The following is a 21,712-nucleotide window of genomic DNA, read 5'->3' as shown; positions in this document are numbered from 1 at the left end:
TCGGGGCAGAGCAGGCAGGTGAGGCAGGCTTCAGGGCCAAAGGTGCACTTTAGGTCGTAGATCTCGTCTTACAGGGTGAGTGCAGTGGATCTGATCTTTTAAGCGGGACAATAGATGCAAATATCATACCATATGAGACCTCCAGGACACTCAGTTGACAGAGACAGGAAAACGGTAACCACGATTGTGAACAAACGACACCATGTCGTCAAAGAAAAGCGCGGTAGTGAGGTACCCATGGAAGATGGAGGAAGGTGGCGCCAGGAAGGAAGCGACGGTTGCGTTGCCAGCCATTCCCGTTGTTGACGAACGCCCCCCAAGAGTGTTGAGATGGCTCTCACGACTGCTGATGCCAATGTGAGGACAGGCAAGGTTGAGGAAAGCACCCATAGGCGCATTGTCAGAGCCAATACCATCGAGAATGATGGAATAGACCTTGAACATATCAAAAGCAGACTCCGTTAGCGATGAAGTAATCCCTGACCAGGTCAGAGCCAACCTCATCACGGACGATGGAGTAGGTCTTGACTATGATAGGCCATGTAACCTTAACCATTCCAACAGCCCAAATCATCTTCACAAAGCCAGACCTATATTTCTGCTGAAACTTGCCGAAGACGGGTGAGATGTAGCCTGCACTGTGTCAGCTGAGCTCTGATGTCACAAAATCTTTATCTACTTACAGCGGCAGGCGGCGAAGCAATTGCGTGATGAAGTGAAAAGTGATCTTCCAACTACATCCGCCTTGTTGACGCCATAGATGGCACGATGAGTGGGGACGTTGCGAAGATTTGTGATCCGCCACGTCAAGTATTTTGAAGAGCGCGGGCTGGCTGGCAGCAGTTTTCTGCGCAAGGGTAGCAGTGGCATCAGCATTGGCTGTAGCCTACAGAGCGAGTTCGTAGTGGTCAAGAACCGCGCCGTGAGCCAGCTGATTGGCACGAATAGACTGATCCATGTCGAGCCAGCCGAGACCGTTGTTGTATGTGGACATAGCCAGGATGTTTTGCCGGATGAACGTATTGCTTGTGTCCGGTCCATTAGCGAGAGAATCGATGAAACGTGCATTCTCCTCAACGACGCTCGGCTCCACAAAGTTCAGCGGAGCGTCGGAGGCCTTGCCTCGACGTTTTTCCTGCGTTTCTTGATGTCAGACGATCTGCGCGGGGTGTAGCAACAGTCCAGGTGAGTCGTCACTTGCGACAGAGCCACGTTGTGAAGCAAATTGGTAAAAGACCTGCGGGAGAGAAGAGGCATGCCAGCCAAGGCCAAGCTGAGTTTGCTGGGCCGACATGGTCAAGAGAACAGGCTGCACCATGATCAGACCCTGGGTCGTAGCAATGTTTGGCAGTGCTGATGTCGAGAAGAATGGGTGACCGGCATCTCAAAAACCAAGTTGCACTGCACTTTCTCGTCGATTGTCAAGGAGAAGTGAGATGCCGAGATGAAGGCAGTGGCCAGCGGGCGCCTTCTTTGTTGCCCGCGGATCGTGCGTCGCGGCTCCCGCAAAGGCCCTCTCCCGCCCATCAGTACCGATGTAGCCGTGGCAGTTGAGCGAGGGCGAGCTTTGGTGCCCGAGGATGTCAGCGCTTGAGAATACGGACGTGCTGTTCGTGGCGAGCAGAGGTGAAAAGGCGGCGTAGCAATGCGGGCAGAAAGGCGCCGGCCTAGCGGAAGAGACGCCGGTGTCAGCAGTGTTTCATTTGGTACGGCGCGCGACAGTAGGGCGGCGGTATGGGCTGTGAAGCGGCTATGCTTTGCGACCGCGCACAACCAGAGGGCGGGCGATAGATCAGGTGTTGCTTACCAGCTTGGCTTGCTGTGCCTGGGATGCTGGCCGGCGCCGCGGATCAGTGGTGTCATAGCATCAGCGCAGCGGCTTTCGGGGTGAGAAAGAACTGAGCTGTGCAAGCCAGCGGGCGCGCATGCCCAGACATCTGCCGCGCAACGAAAAGTGAGTGATGAGGCGCGTCAATGCTTGGGGAGGGCGCGGAGCAACTGCGACGAATACCCAGGTAGTGGTCTGTGCAGATTTAGTACAGTACTGGGTACTCCACTTTCGGTTAGCTCTTAATTAATTACATGCTGTAAATATTCACGGTTCGCCGCGACCGGGAACTCTCAGCGGCCCGAGCTCCAGACGTCACCTCCCGCTTCCGAGCTGCTACCATTGCAGCGCACTCCCAGCACATAGACATTTTGGGCCATATATCGCCCAATGTAGCCATTCTACGCCCTTCCCGCGCAACATCATTCTCGTCTCCGCTAACTGTTCAGAACGGCCGCCACGGTCATCATGAAGTAGTCTCCGAACCACTTCGATGAAGAAGTTCCTGGGAGATTCACTAGTTTCTCGCTACCGTTGCTCGTTTGTGGCGGAACTGGTTGATTTCCAATGTAAGGATGCCCGGAAAGAGGTTGTCTTATAATTCGGATTACGGGTTATTTGATGAAAAAATGAAAGTAACCGCTTCGGTGCGAGCAAACCATACCACGTCGTATCCGACCTTTCTTCTACTCACTCCATGGCGAACTGGCCAATCTTCGGCATGGTATATGCCAAGGTCTTTTCGAACGGAATCAGCTGCTCTGCACGATCCCACAGCTCTCTGTCCTCGACATGCTCTAGTAGCGACTTCATTGTCTCCATGAACTCGCAGATGATATTGCTCTCGTCATTCAAAAGCGAAACTCGTGCCTCCTCCAGGGCCCGCACACAGACGCGTAATGCTGCAGTCGGTCGACAGTATTCGGACAGTGTGTTCGCAAGCTTCAAGCGTAGGCTAAGAACCTTCTCGTCTGCGCAACTGCGCTTGACATTCTCCGGTGCGGAGCCCAAGTAGAACTTGACCGCATCCTCGAACATCTCCTCGACGGACGGAAACTCATCGCTACTGTCGAAGCGCTCCGCCTTCGCCGCGAAACCTGCGGCATACTCCCTCAAATTAAGCAGGACGTCGTTCGAGACCGCTGCGCTTGACTCAGTCCTCTCACAACGCGCGATAGAAGATCTGAGTACGTCCACGGCCTCGGTCGGACGGTGTCTCCAGTACAGTCGTTCTGCGACCCAGATGGCGATCTTAGGCGATGGAGCTGGGAGTACTGTGAGGATGCCGTTCACTACATCGGGATTGCAAGAGTCTGTGCGCTGCAAGATCTGCTCAAGCTGGTGTTCTCCGTCGAAGTCCTGCTGAGGACAGGGTTTGCGCATGCGGTCGATGACATCGAGAGCTTCGCATTTGGCCTAAGCGCTGTTAGTACGGTACCATCCTTCCATTCACGCGAGCGCCCAGTAAATGAAAGGACATGGCATACCTCTTTGGATCCCATCTCGAAGAAGATGGACTTCAGAGCCTCATGATCCTCTTCTGCATAGGACTCGTACTCTGCCTCCTCAACTTTCTCCTGCAGCACGGCAATGCTGAAGTCCAGCAGCTTCGCGCGCCCGTCCTTGACGATTATGTTCCGACGTGAGATATCGCCGTGATAGACTCCAGCTTCATGTAGCAGGTCAAGTGTGTCAGTCAGCTGCTTCTGGATCTCGGCACGTTCCGATGGCGCAATGCCAACTTCTGAGAGCGTAGGTCCCTCGACATGTTCCAAGATGATTACCAACGGTGCCGGGACAGCTACGAGGGCTGGAACACGGCCACGGAGGGCATCGACACGTTGAATGCGCTGATAGGCGGCTTTCTCGGCCTCGAAAGCCTCTTTGGTCAAGAACTGGGATGATCAGCGGTCGCTCATTGAAGGAGTGTGGAGGGCTTACCACTTTGCAGGCGTAATTCGCGTTGCCGTCAGTGACTTTGTGCACGTGGCTTGAGCCGCCCTCACCGAGCAGCTCTAGAATACTCAAGGAACTAGCGTCCATTGCGACAGGATGGCGTGGACACTGTGTGGTTTGCGAGATCGGGACTTCTGCGTGGACGAAATTGGTGCGAGTGCGACAGTGGGGAGGAGGAGTGTTGACAGGTAGATGAAGAAGTTGAGGCGCTTGGTCGCGCGCGAGGTTGGGTTTTAAGGGCGGCGCCGGGGCAGGTGCCACCACCTGCGCGCCTTCCCGACCTAACACCCGTGACGGCAGCCAGCCCGCTCCACCAATCATGGCTCCGTTTAACACGGTGCTCCACCATCTGCGTCGCCGGCTGGCGGGAGCATCCTCTCTTAAATTCCACCAAAAAATCTACCCCCACCGCGCCTCTCCACTTACGTGCAACCTCCTCCAAATACATTCAATCCCGGCACATCTGACACCGGAATCGCAACCTTCAACTCCGCTCAGCCCACCGAGATGACGAGAAAGAAACTTCGCGACTTTCTGGCCCAGCCCAACCCGCCAATGGACTTCAGGCACGCAGATGCTCCGCACTTCACGGAAACCCGGACCCAGCACTGGCCGAATGTTCCCACCTGGTCTGAATGGTCGGAGTTCAACCATGCCTCTCTCGAGAACATCATGGGCCCGCTGCTTGATGAGGAATTCGACCTTCCGGACAAGCTGCCTGACGTCCCTGCGGCGCTATTAGTGGCGGACAACGAGCACGTGTTCCAGTTTGAGCTCATCAAGCACAGCAACATTGTCGTCAACACCGCTGTAGACGTCATTTCAAAGCGATATCCTAACCTGGTCACTACTTGCTGGGCACATGGCCAAGCGGCGCTCGCTAACCAAGCGACTGGCTATCCAGACTTTTCTACCATCCCGCTGAAGCCCCGTGACGCCTCTGAAGGCAAGAAGCCTTGCGTATGCCCCGGCGATGCTAAGTACTACGACAGAGAGGAAGTGTCATTTCCGACGAGTCTCGAGCAGCAGACTGGCGGCAAGAAGCATTGGGCGCAACAATGCCTGCGCCAAGTATGTCATTATTCGGTCAAACGCGAGACTAGGTACTTTTACCTGCTGACTCCGGAGGGCGCTGTCATTGGCCGTCGCCGCCACTCGGATGGTGGGAGAATTGTCCGACCTGAGATCGTTATCGTGCCCTGGGACGCTCCGAGGGGAAAAGTGAATGTGAACACTGCTCTCTTGTTCACTCTCATCGCTGCTGGACTCGACCACGGCGTAAAGGCCTCGTACCCATCTCTCGTCGTAGAGTATGGACACTCATTCCCTCATTAGGGAAAACGGAAACCTCTTGACATCTTCGGCTCGAAACAGTGGCGTGCTCACCCGGCCACGGAGACATCCCTTCAATCCTCTTTCACATCCAGCATTGTGAACTTTTGGTACATAACCTTGCCTCTTGTCTATGTCTTGTATCGCTAATATCTTCATAGGAGTAAACGGCCGGTTTGAACTGGCGTCTTGGGATTTGCGTCAACGGCGGTTGGCGACATGGCTGGCTTGGACGGATTACACGGCTTGGGTAACTGGATCATACGAAAGATGACAAGGGGTCCTAAACTTGCTCTACGGAAAACCTACGCTATATTCGTGTAGGCAGTTGAATCCGACATCTGGTCGTATTTGTGTGTCCTCGAGACTCACATTTACGTCTTGATATTAGATTCAACTGTTCATAGGGAAGCTTTAATGGACATCAGAGGGCTTATAACATTCCTCATCTGCTGTGGAGGCTAGACTTGGAGTTTAATTAGGACATGAAATGGTATAAAGGTTGTTCAATGATAGAAATTGTGGGTGACAGAAGGTCCTGTCGCACCGTCCGGCCGCCCATTCTACTGCACTTAATGCTGCTGTCCTGTTTGTGTTTCTGGTACTTCTGTTAAGTGGGGATGGACGATAGAAGCCTCAACGATCCTCACTCCCCGACGATCCTCACGACCGCCGCCGCCAGCTCTTCATCCCCCTTACTCCGCCGCTGCACGTACTATACTCCACCAAGCCACCGCTATTGAACACGACCATTTTCCCCACGCTCGCTACCACGCGTTCGCTTACTTACCTCGGAAGGAGGCAGACGGGCAAGCAGTCGCCGCCGACGCCGGCCAGAAGGTAGGTCTTCTCAGCGCAGGCAGTTCCAGTAGAGCGGGACATTATAGGGAGGGCGGAGAGGCAGGGAGGGAGTGTGGTAGACACACGCATGCTACGGGCAATTCAACGGCGAAGTTGAATGTACATCGTCGCGAATGGATACCTCAGAAGTGAGATTGGTGGGTCGGTACGGCTTGTATTCAATGGGCGCGCAATGGTTGTCTACCGAGCAGCCTATCGTCTTACTTGGCTGTCTCCTGTCTTGCTGCGCTTCCTTTCCAGCCCGGGTGAGAACCTGCATTTTGCGCGGCGGACGGACTGGATCGAACGACGCAAGTCCTCGGAGGTTCAACGCAAAGTGCCGCTCCGCCTGCCGTAGGATCTGCGGGGGGAGCCGTAGTATCGATGACAAACACCGCCACCAGCATCAGTGCCGCTGGGTATGGTTTGCGGCTCGGTGGGTGACCGGAGACATCATCCACGAGGGCCTCAGTCTGCGGTGCGGTGGGTGACCTCGAGCGGGCGCGCGGGGGGATCTTATTGACGGTCGTTAGTAAGCGATTGAGGCCAGCTGCCTTCCGCGCGAAAGAAGATTTGGCGGGCGGGTGGACTGGTAGTTGACAAGCGGCTGCGGCTGCGCCTGTGCGATCCGAGCAGCCCAATCAACCCATTACCGGTGCTATTCATATCGATCGACATCTCGATGGCAAACAAGGGAAGTACGCTTACCCTTCCGCCGCGCGTGATTCGCCAACGTCTTTTTGCCAGTGTTTATCAACAATGATAGCTACCTAAGCAACAGCGCCTTCGCCACGGCACAGGGGAAACCCCGCTCTTAGATTTATTTGGACAGGCTTCTCGCACCGACACTACCGTTCGTTGCAAAGAGCGCGACCGGCGGCATGGTATCTCTAGCGGACTTCGAGCCACACTGCTACACAATCTTTGCTGTCATCTGTTCTCTTCCCCATCCGCCGTAGAAGGAGACAGAGAAGAGCAGCAAAGCCGACCGGACCCATCCCCACCCGCGGGTCGTCGGGCATGCTGCCGTTGGCCGGAGAGAAGCATCACATGAAATCCAGCCCGCCCGCAGCAGCCTTTCGTGTCCAGTGGGTGGACACTCATGCGCATTGTACTTATCCATACTGTGTTCATCCTCATTGCACACTTCCCTCCAGTTATCTCTCGTCCTCCATGCAGCCGTGTTCGACCGCGTTCGGGAAAGGCGGGTGGACACTGTCACTGTCACTGTCACTGTCACTGTCACCGGCGCCGTGGTCGTTAACCACACCTGCCGCTGAGACGGCTCACTCGCTTGCTTTCGAGTGAAGGACGCATGTCTGTGTTGCCGGGTGTGCGGGACTTGTTCCTGGCTGCGAGAGACGTCTCGGTGCGAATGCGTGGAGCGGACTGCGGAGGAGTCGGGTGGGGTGAGAGACCAGGCGGGCGGACGTGCGGGCGGGTGGCTTGGAATCGGCAGTTGCGTGTGTTGCTCGCCCGAGGCCGACTGTAGTAGAAGTGAGGGAGGTTCCATGAGCGGGCGGGCGCACGCGGGGCGGTCGGTCAGTCGAGGACGGTTGGGGAAAGAGCAGCATCAGCGGCAGCACGCGGTATGCGAGTCCCCCAGATGCCCATGATGCCCTTCGCTGCAGCACTACGTGGGCATGAGCTATATAACCCATGTTGGCCGCGCCTTCTTGTATCCGCCAGCACATACCATCCGGCATAGGGCGCCCTAGCCGGGTGGTAGAACTGGTGATCTCCGACCGTCCCGTCCGGAGGGACCCGGAGATGGACCCCGGGGCGGCCTAGCCCTCCGCCCCGGGGTTCGATACCTGGACCTGGACAACCCAAAGACCCACCGACGACGCCCCTAGGTCGGGGTATGCAAGGGGGTTCTGCGCGGACTCGCCGGCTGGCCCCCGGCGGGCCACGTAGTTTCCGGACGCAAAAAATCCAGCTGATGACTCCCCTACGGTCGGGGCGGAAGCGGATTTCTGCAAGCTCCCCCAGCCGGGGGGGCTTGTAGTTTTGCTTTTTTGCCTTTTTTTTTTTTCGCCCGCCAAGCGAGGGTCTCGGCGGCGGCGCTCTTACGTAGTGTTACCGAGGACGGTTTATAGCCGGCATGTACTAACTCGTAAGAAGATACACCAGCGTGCTCCATTCTTTTACTTACAATGAAGTTCACATAGCCATGACAAGCGGCTCAGTGCCATAAGTGAATGGCATGGATGCCAACCAAACCGCAGCACAAGGTCACCAAAACTGGTGCCAATACTTTCGCACGCCGAGGATAGGCGAGTCGATAGCCATCAACAGAAATATTTCACGGCGCGCCCTTTTCCGTTCACTCACCCAAGCGCAAAGATCGGTCGCGGGCATCGATGTGCTTTGTGCTGTAGGCGAATTGCGTCGCCGGCAGCACTTAGTGGCTCGCGGCTGCCCGGCTGGCCGCAAAACGCATTCTGATATTGCGGCCGATCGAGGACGAGAACGCCGCCGCCGTCGCCACCGTAGCTACGTTCCAAGCTCGGAGCGTCCACCCACACGCAAGAAAGCGCCCGTAACAGTGCTGGGTGCCGAACTTTGTTTGTAGAGAGAAACGCTGCGCCAATTTGTAGACACTCAGGAAGGACGGATAATGACAACGACTGGCGGACGAGCTTTTCGGGCTGATGAGCCGTCCGAAAGGTTGTCGAGGGCTCCATAGTCCCGCCGCCGCTATTTACGTGTCACGGAGAGCGTGTTCTTTCAGCTTTTCTCCGCAAGGGAATCACATGCGCGATCGACTTGGTCTGCCAGGCATCCCAAACAGCTAGAGGCTCTCAAGGATGTCACCGAAGAACCGGTCAGTCTGAATACACCTGAAATAATTGATGCTGATATGTGTGGGCAGTTGATGCAGATGTGACGACGGGGATGCAAGTCTAAACCGCACAGAGGCCATCCCTCCAAACGCTTGGAGGATGCTCTCCTACACGAAGACCTACTGCATGGGAGAGTGCGTGCATAGCATCGATGCTGAGGCGATGAACTTGCATTAATCGAATACGTAGAGATTGATGTAGGGGACAAGGCTAAGAAGGTCTGTGCTTGACGCCGCATGGCCGACTCGGGATTTCCCGCATCTACAATCTTACAGCCAATAGAACAAAAACAACCACCGAAGACCCCCGCTATCCCGCTACCGCTTAGCTGATAATTGAGCCTTGAGTATGGACGTCACCACACAGCACTACCGCTACGTCACGATGCCACGGAGGTAATCCTCATCCCCAACTTTCGATCACGCAGCGCCCGACCCTCCAAAACCCAGCCCAGTCAAAACACCATCAACGACTACGCCAGCTGTTTACATGTCTTAGTAGGCAAGCCAGGACTAGCTAGTGTGAAGGGTGCATGGTATGTATAACGGTGGGGATGAAATGCTGTCGATAAAGAACTCGACGCAACGCGCACTTCGTAAAGACAGTTGATCAGATGCAGATGCGGTCAAGATGTGCAATTCCCTGGCCATACGGACAATGGAGATGGATGACAAGGTGTGGACATGCGTCTGAAAAGTAACTACGGCCCACGAAAGCCAGGCGAGGTCGGTTTATGTGCAATGCTGAAGGAGAACGAATGCTTGCTGCTGATAGTCGAAAAGTGCATCTTCTTAACTGTCCAACGAAGATGCATCCCGAAGTCACTACACCTTTGTTATTCCTTTTTCCACATCGTAAGCCTTCGTGGCTACATCTGCAGCCACGTAAAGACATGAAAGCCGCTGAAGGAGATGTGAGTTCGCCACCCGCTTTGATCAACACGGGGAAGATCTCGCCGCTTCTCCCGCACCGAGTTTTAACGAGAAGCGATCTCTTTCCTCCGCACGCCCCCTCTCCTCTTGTGTCATCATGCTTCTCAGGCCTAGTTGCGTACAGATGATGATCCCACCATCTTGTGCCTTGCACTCAGTGCCGCCGGTGCCGCCTAGACTGGAGTCGATGACATACAGCCCGACCATCACCAACCGTCAACATGATTCCCCTGTGTATCTCTGGCCCTACCGGAATACCTTGTGATGCCTAGCTGCTTCCGCAAGTGGCAGTTCCCCAGCCTGCCCCGAAAGTCTAGGTTGCCACCGCAGGCGCCGCCATGTAAGGTATGCACGCCAAGGGAATCTGCGTCTGCGTACGTACTCGCATTGCCAAGTGCTTTGAGCCACGATACCGACGCTGCGAAGCAAACGTGTGATGAGCCTGGCCGCAGGCACCCATCTTCTGTTTGCCTTGGTAGGGAGGAAGAAGCCTTGTCAACAGCCACACCATCAAGTCCATGGAGGCGCCAATGTTACATTGTGCCCCACTCACCCAGGTACACTGCATCGACATCGATGGCCCCCACAACCTCAATACCATGCCATGCGACGGCAGCAGCCTAGAGTGATGAGGCAATTCAGTTTCCCGGTTGAGAAGTCGGGTTCGAGCGAGAGAGAGAGTGGACATTGCTCGGAGTATCCCGCTTTCGATAGGGAGTGGAAGAATTTTGATGCAAGCTGTCATTGGCTATGTGTGAATATCTGCGCTTAGCGCGGCTACGATAAATAAATTTTTGGGCGAGTCCAACTGACTGCGGGCATATCCTGTAGCCCTGTGGACGTGAGGTGCCTGGATACTACTGCCGCGAAACCTCGGACTGTGTCTCGTAGCATGTATGGGCCGCAAGAAGGATAAGTGCTGCTGTTCTGCTCCATAGCCCAAGTTCCGTACGCGGCGGGCTATGACCTCATCGATGCTGTTACTGGGATACATGCGCAGAACTGGCCCGCTACTCGCGCAATCTTGATTGGTCAAATGTGGTTCCTGGGCCATGTCGTTGGGACACTGCAGCCGTTCTGAGACAGCAATGAGCATGCGCACCGACTGAAGCTTGTACTAGGTATCTCCGGGCCGGATGCAAGTGACATGGGGCTCTTATCTTTCGTGCATATGTCTGGGATGTCGGAGGGCGCTGTGGCTTCCTCTTGCGGGCGCGATCGACCAGACGTGGCGTGATTGCACGTGTAGATCCCCAGCGGACTGGTCCTGTCTCCCCCGTTTGGTCGGCATTAGGGCTGTTCCCCACACGTCAGTAAGCAGGCAGCGAGATGCATGATCAGCGCGGATCTCATGGCCCGACCCGTCGCAAAGCCTCATTGCCAGTTGCCCGTCACCCAATGGCATTGTTGGACCTTGCAACGCCCTGGGATTGCAAACACGCGCCCAGTAGGCTTACTTCATTTTGAATCAGTATCGGGTCCTTCTCCGTAGGGCACAGCCACCGAATGCCTGTTTGAGTACACTCCGATGCAAATTGCTCAAAGTAGTCTCAGCCGCAGACAGCCTATTCAAGCTCACTTGCGCTTCCATAGGCAATTTCAGCGTGGGACTCAGTGGTGAACTAACTTGTTTGAGTTCACGTACACTAAAATGGACATCAGTTGCTGTAGGGCTCAGCGGCGGGCTGCCTATTTAGGCTTGTGTACACTTCTTTTTTGGGGTCACGTACAATCCTTCAGGGTCTTTGCATCTCGAGGCGCAACGTTGGGCTCGGTCGTGGACTCAGTCAATTCAGGCCAACGACTCCAAACCAGGGTCACGTCCGCTCCATCGCAGACCTTTCCCAGTAGAGGCAACCGCCCATAGCCTGCTTACGGTCACCTACACCTTCGCCAAATCCTTCACGAGAAGGGCTCATCAGCGGGTTGCCTATTCGAGCTCAAGCACACTTCGATGCAGCGAAGAGGAGGGACCGTGGGATATAAAAGAAGGCACTGCCGTCCCATCCAGTCTCGAAATCCAAAGCAATCAACCTCCATCACCTCAGCTCAGCCAGATCATCACTCAACAAACACTCCCCCACCCTTCCAGCCACCATGCACTACTCCACCGTCATCGCCATCATGGCCGCCATCGTGCCCTTCGCCGCGGCCGACTGCTGCTACCCCTACGACAACGTCTGCTTAGACGGCACCGAGCCCACGCCGTACTGCGGCTACGGCAGCTGCAACGTCTTCGGCTGCGCCTGCGAAGGCGGTACGTGTTTCGCCAGCTCCCACCACACACAAAATGCTAACCCACTTCTTCCAGGCTGCCGCGGCGCCGCCGCCGCGAAGAGCAGCAGCAACAGCATCGCCGCCGACAACACGGCCACGGCCGACGCTTTCCACGCCGCCAACGTCGACGGCAGCGGGGAGCTGACGCTGCAGCAGTTCACGCAGTACGTCGGTGCGAAGGAAGACGATGCCGTCTACGTCGAGTTGTTCGATAAGTAAGTCTACTGAGCCTTTGGAAAACACTTCCCCCTCCCACCCTTCCTGCCTTTCCCGGTACTTCGTGACGATATGATTGATGGGTGCTGATTCGCTTGGACAGGTACGACACGGATGGCAATGGCGTCATCACGCTTGAGGAGATCCTCCAGTAGGGAGGCGGTGCTATGTTAAGTGCGCTTTTCTATTACGCTCGCCTCTGGATTGAAGCAGCTGCGACACTCGTTTTTGTAAGGAGGGACAATGACGACGCTCTTTTGGAATACGGATGTGATACTTTCGGTGGCCGAGAAGCGGCAAGGACAACTGGAACACGCAGGGCTTGGGAGCAGTCACGATGCTTGGAGTCGACACATCACCGCCCTGCGCCGGTGTGTGGTGAGAAATGTGTCGAGCTTATGCAGCCATGTTGTCTATCCCTTCGATAGTTAGAGAGAGAAAATAGGGAAGATCTTTTCCTGCATCTTGACGTGCACGCTGTGATAGGTTATTTTTTGTTATCGCGTCTTCAGCTTTCCTTCACGGAATACTTAGGACAGCAGTAACAGCAAAGGCAAAGACATGTTCGCTATGGTCGGAATGCGCATGTTCCTCTACGACCACCATCGACAACTGACTGAAACAAGGCTGAAACGACTAAATCTGGCATCCAGCGTGCCATGATTGGTGACCCAAGTGTAAATCCAACGCCACAAAGGAAAGATTTCCCAACCAGGCAACCGAGCCGACGATATGTAAGCATGGGCTGATAAATACGCACCAGCCTTTGTAAGCGCGGACGAAGCACGCGCCCTACTATCTAGCTACGTCTATAAACAAAGCAAGATCATAGCCTTTATTCTACCCGACTCAAATCTACTACAAGCTAAACAATGTCTTCAAACACCGTCGTCCTCATCACCGGCGTCAATCGCGGTACGTATCCCCCAATCCCCACCGCCCCCAGACACGCGCTCAACCTAACACCTCCCGCCCCTCTCAGGCATCGGCCACGCTCTCTTCGCCGCCTACCTCTTGCGCCCACACCACACCGTCATCGGCGGGGTCCGGGACCCATCCAGCCCTTCCTCGCAATCCCTCAGCGCCCTCCCCACAGGTCCCGGCAGCGCCGCCATCATCGTTTCGCTCGACTCCGCATCCCCAACCGACGCCCTCGACGCGATCAGCTTTCTGCAGAGCGCGCACAGCATCACCAAGCTCGACACCGTCATCGCCAACGCCGGGATCCAGAAAGCGCTGCCCTGGGTCCGCGACGTCACGGCGGCGTCGCTGCAGGAGCACTTCCTCGTCAACGTCATCGGTCCCGTTCTCTTGTTCCAGGCCGCGCTCCCCTTGCTCGACGCCGCCGCCGATGCGGGCGGCACCCCGCCGAGGTTCGTCACCGTGGGGAGCGCGGGCGGCAGCATCGCGTTGACGGGGGAGTTGCCGTTCCCGAATGCGGCGTATGGCCCGGGCAAGGCGGCGCTGCACTATTTGACGAGGAAGGTGCATACGGAGCATCCGGCGCTCGTGGCGTTTCCGATCGATCCGGGCTGGACGAAGTCGGATATGGGGAATGCGGCGGCGAGGGTTTTTGGGAGGGAGCAGGCGGATGTGGAGGTGGGGGATAGTGTGGCGGGGATGATGAGGGTGGTGAGTTTGGAGGGAGGGACGGTGTGGGTATTGAAGCTTGGCTGACTGATATGGCAGATCGATAACGCGACGAGGGAGAAGACTTCTGGTCGGCTGATGGTGTGGGATGGGACTGAGCTCCCGTGGTGAAGGGGTTCGATGCAGCAGGTGCTTCATTCAGCTGACATATTGTCACTTGGGGGAGCAGAGAATAGTTCTTGACGTAGTACGACAGGCAGGCCGTCACACTAGGTGGGATATTCCTTTTTCAGCGTCCATATTCTGTTAGTCTGTCTCTCTAAAGTTTCTCACGATGGTCATTTTGTGGAGGTGTCAAAGTAAGTCCGCCACGTTCTTAATACAGACGACGATGATTGCTTGATACGTTGTCCCATTCGCCCAGTATGGTCAAATCTTTGCTATTCAACATATTGCATCGCCTTCAAGACTGCGCATCAACGTGCACCCCTGTCATACTATAGATGATAGCCATTCTCCACCCGTCAGCAGACGCAAGTAAAGGTTTTCGCTTATGGATAAAAGGTTCTTGCAAGAGAAGAACTCTACAAATTTTGTTGGCCAGCTGAAGCAAGCGGTCGAATGGGATGGAGAATGTTTGAAACGCCAGAACGACGTCCAGAGTCGCAAGATCCGCACAAATCACATTTTTCAGCTCCTGCATTCGGTTTTCTGATCTTTCAGTTTCCATTTTTATATATCCAAATCCCCTATGTTCACGATTATTCCTGTAAACAATCCCCAACCAACTCCGTGCCAGTCTAGCCCGTCAGGCACTTTCTATTTTTGTCCCCAAATTCCCTATGTTCACATTGATGCCTGTAAACAATCTTCTATCTACCAAGAGCCCAACACGATCCCCTTCCATCACATCATGGCTTCTTAACCTTCTTCATCATCTTTGTCAAGGGCTTCCGAAGGACAGCCTCGGCATTCTTTGCCTCCTTGGCCTTCCTGGCCTCCTCCTTCGCCTTCCTAGGCAAATTCACTCTTGTCGGCTCTGCGTCCCGAACTCTCTTCGTTCCACGCTTTGCCTTGCTCTCTTTCTTAACCTCGACCTCCCTCTTCTGCAGCGCCGGGTGCTGCAGTGCTTCGCTGCCCTTGAGGCGCTCCTTGGGCTCGAACGCGAGGAGCTTCTGCAATAGATCTCCAGCCGGGGCGTAGGATGCCGTACCAAGCATCTCAATGAGGCTGCTGTGGCTGCGTTTATTCTCAGCCAGCTCGTCGGAGGTATTGTTGTCCCGGCGCCAGAGACTCTTCCCGTTCAGCGGCTTCAATGGGTGGTAACCGAAGAAAAGTTGAAACCCAACGAGCCCAGCCGCCCAGATGTCGACAGGGTAGCCGTAGTTGGTGACCTCGGTCTCCGGTGCGATGTAAGAGACCGTGCCGCAAGTGCCGGGCTTGGGCTTGAGCGTTCGGTCGCCGAGTAGGTTGACGTTGCCGTAGTCCAACAGGACGACGTGCGGTGGGATGAGCCTCTGGACTCCGATGTTGGGAGGCTTGATGTCCCTGTGGACTATGCCGCTCTCGTGGAGGGCGGTGATTCCGCGAAGGATCTGAGTGAATAGCTCAACGGCCATCTCTGGCGTAGGTCGAGGGAGTTTGTCGTTGAGCACGTGCGTGGAAAGGTCTCCACGGCACAGTGGATTGAACAGTAAGAAGATGTGATCTGGGACTTCGTCGGAGGGGTTTGCATTCGTGCATAGGACATCCCGGAGCACGCTGAGGTGGTCACGCCACTTGTGCGTGCTTGTGGCTTCCGCGACGAGTCGAGCACGCTCTGCCTCGCGCTGGGCGATATGCCGAGTGCCGTAATTCCGGCGAACGAGATCCTTAATCGCGACGACCTCGAAGGGGCCGTCCTTGCGGGATGCTGCGGAGACGATGCCAGCAGCACCAGCGCCCATTGGGTTATGGAGGACCCAGCTTCCGACCGTCATATCGTTCACGGCTGGAGTGGGAAATGTTTGTCGGATGGGGTCCTCCTTGGCGTGAAGCACGGCGTAGTGAAATTGCATCTTGGACTCCTCCATTAGCTTCAACTCTGCGCCGGAGTACTGGACAAAGTCGAAGCGGTATGCCAGGTGGCCCATCCGGATGGTGTGTGAGATGCCGTTCAGTGCCAGAGGCCCTTCGGCCCTGGTAAAGGGGCGTTCGTCGAGGATAACAACGGACTTCGTGTGGAGGGCCTGTAGTTGTAGAATGCCCGTCTCCGGGTCATATTGGATGGTGGCATGACTACCATGGATCTTGTTGGTGTTCCATCCCAGCAGGAGATCAACACCGTCGGTGGTGGGGCCGCTTTTGCTAAACCTGCCTTTGCCCAGCACCCATCCCACCTTTGCCCGCGCTGGGTGATTCTTGAACGTCAGGCGAAACTTGCCCTCATACACCAGATCAGGGGCAGCATGACTGTCGATCTTTGGCTTGTCTTCCTCGGAATCAGTGTCACTGAAAGAGTCCTCCGATAGCATACCACGAGACTGGAGTAAGCTTGTCAAGGGCAGTTGCTTCTGGGAAATCTGCATAAATGAAGCTTGATGCTCGAAGGCAGCTTCATGGGTCGAGATGACATCGACTGCCGAATTGAAAGCTTTGCATGCTTCGGTGTTGATGGGTGTTAGCGTTGCGAAGAGGCCAAGCTCACTGTTCGGGGCCGGAGCCTCGAAAGAGTCCTCGACAGTGGTCCCAGAGGACCAAGACTTGTCGGAGTGCTGGGAAGTCATGCTAGTGCTTCAGAGTGGTGATCGCGGGTTGTATAAGAATAGAAGTCAGGGTGTAAAAGACAAGAAGATTTGACTAAGTGGACGTCCTCGGAGGGAGGAAAGGGTGAAGGTGTAAAGTTGAAGAAGAGAGTGGAGTTGTAAAGTGTAGGAGCGGGTGTCCGAGTAGGAGTGGCATCTTAGCTTGGCAGGGTGGTAGTGAATGGGCAGCTGTGTTAGGGAGTGACAGCCACTCAGCTTCGAGCACGCCCCATATGAGCAAACAAGTTCCCAAACAGCGCTACCGGATGAGGCAGTATTTTCTTGAACACTAACACAACAGCCCCCCCCGTAGCCCGCGGCAAGGGCCTTAATGCCTGGTGCGATTCAAGGGATCTTGGCTGCATATGTGGTAGTCCTGAAAGTAAACGGCTTCCTCTAGACATTTGATTCAACTGCACGCCCGAGGTCTCCTGGAAGCGAGCATTTACCTCCACGTATTGGATCCATCCAGCCAATTAGCACGAGTGGACCAAGCGTCCTTTCCGTGGCGGTGATTGGACGGGGAAAGGCGCGGCCGAGCGGGCGGTGTTATCACGTCTGCCGGCGACGCGCGCCATCACGCTCGTCTCCCGCCGCCAAAAGCCCGCCGCCAAAGCCCAAACCCTCCCCGACTCGAAACCTTCCATCGTCCGTCGCCAGCCGCCGCCAGACCCTTTCGTCACTCGCACCTTGCACCCCCGCACCACCTCTGCTTGCGCCATGTCGCCTATACCCGAGTCGTCGCCATTGCCCTCGCGCAGTTCGTCGACGCCCCGTACGCCCAGGTCGTCGCCGTTGCCTACTGGTACGCCGAGCTCACCGACGCTTACGTCATTGGCTGCACCCGGGTCATCGCCGCCCGCTACGCAAGAATCATCGCCGCCGGGGTTGCCCTGGACACTCTCACCACCATCTCCTGTGGCTCAGTCTTTGTCACAACAGTCGCTTGGGTCCTTGCCATCACAGCTAGCTAGGCTCAGGTCATCGCCCCCCATGTCACAGCTATCGCCTGCGCCTGTATCCTTCGGCGCAGGATCAATGATGGCCATCGATTCACCGCTCCCTGTGCTCGATTCGACGCCGCCGTGGCTCATGTTGCAGCACGGGTGCACGCCACCCGCCAGCTCGTCCGACTCCCCTGTCGACTACCTAGCACTCCCCTCCCCACCCGACATGGTACTGCATGACTACGATCCCGACTTCGGCGAGAAAGTGTGCAAGCGGTACAGATACTCGCTCATTTGTGACAACTCTGATAAGAAATTCCGCAGAAGGAAATACGGTACAGAGGCGGCTGCCAAGTACTGCCGCGGCTCCACCCCGCAGAGTTTGCGGGATGCCTACTGGAGAGACCAGGAAGAGTGGGAGCGCCGCATACTGGTTTCGACGCCCGAAGGCTCCTCCGATCACGAGCCCAGCCAGGTCCCCGATAATAGCATTGATAATCGCTCCCCACCTGGCAAGCGCAACCGTAAGCGCAAGCACAGAGTTGACACCGATTCTGAGCCGGCACGCAAGCGCAAGCGCAACGATAACAAAATCAACGATGAGTCCCGCCCCGTGATGAAGCCCAAGGTATGCTCCATCCCACAGGTGCGCTTAAACACCAAACACACGCTGACGAGAACTACAGTCTAGGATCATTACCCAATGCCGGGATACCCGCTGTCCCATACGCCAATATGGTTAGCACACCGGTGATGACATATCCGCCTCCCTTCCAAAACAACATAGGCCTGCAGTGCCCACTTGGAAAGCGAGCAAACGAAGTTCAACTTCCTGTCTCTGACAGAAGCTGCGTGATCGAGACACGCGCCTCCGTCGCGTGTCAACAAAAAATAACAAGCCACAATGGCGGTCAGCTTTTGCAGAACCATTCTGCAGGCACCAGATTGAACGGCGCAGCCTTGGCTGCCCTACCGGACGGCAACGTACACCTTATCCACAACAACCCTAGCACAACCGGTTTCTGGTGGAGACCAGTGATACAATGGCGCACAGCTTGGCCCTTTATTCTGCATGGCCGAGCCAAAGCAAAGGTACTGCTCATGTCTTCCAAGCTTTCGCTACTGGTCTCACTCATGATGTTTAGAGTCGCCCTTCCTGTCCTTACCGATGCACCTTCATCTTTGCCATCCTTCTCAAAAAAAATTCATCTGACAAATTGATGTACACAACTTTCAAAAGAGAGATAACGACATAACGACGTTTAATGAATTCCAGAAACTGGTATTTTGCTTGTCCAGACAAGCTCTTTGCTGGTTTAATGTGTGGCGGACGGCGAAGACGTTCAGCTCCTAAAAGAGCGCTCGTTTGGTTATTTTAAGACTGAGACAGAATTGAGAGTATATTTAAACGTTTGTCGCGCTTCCTTCGAAGCTGCTAGAAGATTTTGAATGCGTTGTGACCTCTCTGTAACAATGTGCCTGCGCTCCGTGACCAGTGTCCTGGACCAAGCCCGGGAACGACGGTCCCGAGGATGTCGATGATTCCGCGCCATGATGCGTAACAATCGATTTCCAGCTTTGAGTAAGAAGGTTGCTCTCGTCAGCCTATCCGACCATTCTTGTACCGCCAAGAAACGAGTGGAGATATTCCCAAACGCTCTAAGCATTACTGTTTGGCATTCTTTGCGCATTGGTCGCATCGTATACGCTTTCTACTTTCTTATGTGATTCCCTCAAACTATAAAGGTAGCGATGATTGGGGACGTTCTTACCCCCTCTTCACGCAGACCTTTATCTGCCCGCTCGTTTCTTCCAGTCAACCGCCATCTCCTACCAATGTTACGCAGTGCATAACGTTTGACGCTGCGCAGAGCTATTTGGCTGACCAAAACTGACGGAGTTGAGTATGTATGGTCTGCCGTAGGTCCTACGGTGGGCGTAGCGGCGTAAGACGTTAAACCTCCGAGGACTGGCTCGCTGAGGGACTTGCACTCCTAAATGTAAGCCCACCTTCCAGGCGCCTGGCATGTAGAAGGCCTCGAACGTCTCGGCCTTGGGATACCTCGCCAGAACGAGATTTCTGAAGACGGTTGAATCGAACAACAGAAGCAATTTTTATACGATTCTTCATACTATTCGAAAAACCTCTGCAGATATCTTGCATATACCGACATCTTACTTACAATCGATTCCATCCGAAAAGTGCGATCAGCTCAGCCAGAAACAGCAACACCAAGCACAAGACCGGCCGCCAGCCATACTCCACCACCTCACTCCCCTGCATCCCCGCAGCCGGCGTAACATCAACATGAAACGTGCCCCGCGCCGCCTTCTCAATCCGCCCAACAGTTTCGTGCCCCAAAAACACCCACTGCCGACACAACTCGCCACTCTCCAACCTGAGCACCATATCCTCCCCCACATCCGCCACATCCCCCCCTCTCCTAACGCACTCCGCAACCCCCGTGCTCACATTCCCCCTCACCAACTCCACCCCCTCCCCCATCACCCTCTCCCGCCTCCTCCGACACGCCACCACCACCTCCTCCCATTCCCTCTTCCCCTCCTCCCCCTCGCACCTCCACCACACCTCCTCCGTCCCCAACCCCTCAATCAGATCTTGCGGCACCGCCATCGACACCACCGCCGTCGCCGTCCACGCACACCGCCGCGCCATCCACGCCCGGTACAGCTCCGCCGTCGCGGCTTGCGGCGTCCACGTCCACGCTTCCGACCAGCTGCGTGCGCCGTTGAAGTCGCCCCCGTCACGTGTCTGGGCGATGTTGTGCAGGGGCGCGCCGCCGGGCTTGCGGGGGTCGAGGAAGTCGTCGGGGGGGAGCGCGGGGGTGGCGGCGTAGAGGGTGGTGGTGCTGGCGTTGGCGGAGGTGGAGGCGTCGGTGTTGGACGGGGCGGCTGGGCTGGCGGCGTTGTGGTCATCGTCATGGTCTTCGTGGTCTTCGTCTTCCTGGTCGTCTTCGTCGCACTCGTCGTCTTCGTCATCGTCGTTATCTTCGGCGTCCTCGTCGTCCTGGTCGTCTTCGTCTCCGCCGCCGCCGCCACCTCCCTCCCCCTCCCCCGCAGCCGCAGCCGCAGCGATAGCAACATCCCTCAGCCCATCCTGCAGCGTGAACAGCGCATCATAATTCACCCTCAACGTGTCCAGGATCCAGAACTGCAGCGTCTCCGTCCCCGCGACGCCAGCGAAGCGCGGGTCGGTGAGGGCGTCCTGCATCGCCTCGTTCAGGCCCATTTGCGTCATCAGCTCGCGCGGGGGCAGCAGCGATTTCTGGCGGGGGTCTTTGCCTTGCACGTGGCTCTCGGCGTAGTCGATGATGTCGTAGCAGTTGAATGTGGGGTTAGGCCGGTCGAGGAAGTGGGCGAGGATCTCGTGCGCGGCTGCGGGCGTGAAGCCGAGGAATTCGAGGGTGGCGACGCTCCAGGGGGCGAGGGGGAGGTCGATGGTGGCGTCGTGGGGAGGCGTGGAGGGGTGGTGGTGGAAGGTCGCGCTGGGGCGGCTGGTGGGGAGGGGATCGGGGATTTGTGGGGGTGGGGTGGTGAAGGCGTCTAGGCTGACTTTGCGTTTGCCGTTGATTGGTGGTGAGAGGATGAGGCCTAGCTCTTCGAGCGTTTCGACTTGCTCGAGGCTCAGATGGTCGGCGTCCAAGGGTGGTAAAGCGGGCATTGTGGTAAGCGGTGAATCTGTAATAGATGAGATTATTGCTGTTCGTGGAGATGAGGAAATGGCGGGGCGAAAATAGGCGTGTGAAGTAGGAAAGCTACCTGGTTAAAAGTATAAGCAGATGCGTGGGCAAAAGTGCGCTGCACTTTTTCAGGGTCCAAGAAACGAAGCACACTGCCTTAAGGGAGAAGTGAGCCTTGGACAATAACATATGTGTCTTTCAATAAGCTTTAGGTATGTCTTTCGATATGGTACAGTTTTCTGGAACCAACCTTGCAACGTAATTTGGACCTGATCCGCAAATTGTCACACTGCCCCAATCTTTTCTCTTGATTGCCATGATATCATCCTCCGCCGTCTTCTATACCACCACCAATAGTCCTTATCCTACAGATAGACTTTCTCTGGCCTATCAAAGACCATGTCACTGGTTCTATTGCAGCGCGAAACCTGCTGTGAGATGAGTTAGGAGTTACCGATCCAGCT

At 55.8% G+C, this 21,712-nt stretch overlaps 7 protein-coding genes across 7 annotated transcripts; 4 read left to right on the top strand and 3 right to left on the bottom strand.

The window, feature by feature from the left end:
* Window positions 1–2,518: 2,518 nt before the first annotated feature.
* SLS55_010279 (uncharacterized protein) lies at window positions 2,519–3,871 on the bottom strand (the record flags this gene model as incomplete). Its single annotated transcript, XM_066781668.1, has 3 exons — window positions 2,519–3,244; window positions 3,316–3,723; window positions 3,770–3,871. 3 exons carry the CDS (start codon window positions 3,869–3,871, stop codon window positions 2,519–2,521), a joined length of 1,236 nt encoding a protein of 411 aa, XP_066627951.1.
* Window positions 3,872–4,339: 468 nt separating this feature from the next.
* Window positions 4,340–5,119, top strand: SLS55_010278 (uncharacterized protein; the record flags this gene model as incomplete). The annotated part of the gene is made up of 1 exon (XM_066781667.1): window positions 4,340–5,119. One exon carries the CDS (start codon window positions 4,340–4,342, stop codon window positions 5,117–5,119), a length of 780 nt encoding a protein of 259 aa, XP_066627950.1.
* Window positions 5,120–11,831: 6,712 nt separating this feature from the next.
* On the top strand, window positions 11,832–12,382 carry SLS55_010277 (uncharacterized protein; the record flags this gene model as incomplete). Its single annotated transcript, XM_066781666.1, has 3 exons — window positions 11,832–11,991; window positions 12,046–12,226; window positions 12,331–12,382. 3 exons carry the CDS (start codon window positions 11,832–11,834, stop codon window positions 12,380–12,382), a joined length of 393 nt encoding a protein of 130 aa, XP_066627949.1.
* Window positions 12,383–13,099: 717 nt separating this feature from the next.
* Window positions 13,100–13,904, top strand: SLS55_010276 (uncharacterized protein; the record flags this gene model as incomplete). The annotated part of the gene is made up of 2 exons (XM_066781665.1): window positions 13,100–13,142; window positions 13,324–13,904. 2 exons carry the CDS (start codon window positions 13,100–13,102, stop codon window positions 13,902–13,904), a joined length of 624 nt encoding a protein of 207 aa, XP_066627948.1.
* An 824-nt stretch (window positions 13,905–14,728) lies between these two features.
* SLS55_010275 (uncharacterized protein) lies at window positions 14,729–16,582 on the bottom strand (the record flags this gene model as incomplete). Its single annotated transcript, XM_066781664.1, has 1 exon — window positions 14,729–16,582. The coding sequence occupies one exon, from the start codon at window positions 16,580–16,582 to the stop codon at window positions 14,729–14,731; it is 1,854 nt and encodes a 617-aa protein (XP_066627947.1).
* Window positions 16,583–17,773: 1,191 nt separating this feature from the next.
* On the top strand, window positions 17,774–18,290 carry SLS55_010274 (uncharacterized protein; the record flags this gene model as incomplete). Its single annotated transcript, XM_066781663.1, has 2 exons — window positions 17,774–18,175; window positions 18,234–18,290. The coding sequence occupies 2 exons, from the start codon at window positions 17,774–17,776 to the stop codon at window positions 18,288–18,290; spliced, it is 459 nt and encodes a 152-aa protein (XP_066627946.1).
* Window positions 18,291–19,679: 1,389 nt separating this feature from the next.
* Window positions 19,680–21,229, bottom strand: SLS55_010273 (uncharacterized protein; the record flags this gene model as incomplete). Its single annotated transcript, XM_066781662.1, has 2 exons — window positions 19,680–19,694; window positions 20,090–21,229. 2 exons carry the CDS (start codon window positions 21,227–21,229, stop codon window positions 19,680–19,682), a joined length of 1,155 nt encoding a protein of 384 aa, XP_066627945.1.
* Between the last annotated feature and the right edge of the window lie 483 nt (window positions 21,230–21,712).

Source organism: Diplodia seriata, assembly GCF_021436955.1.
Source record: "Diplodia seriata strain FDS-637 chromosome Unknown scaffold_12, whole genome shotgun sequence".
NCBI lineage: Eukaryota > Fungi > Ascomycota > Dothideomycetes > Botryosphaeriales > Botryosphaeriaceae > Diplodia > Diplodia seriata.
Note: the sequence above shows the minus strand (reverse complement) of the source record. Positions and strands in the feature narration are given on the sequence as shown.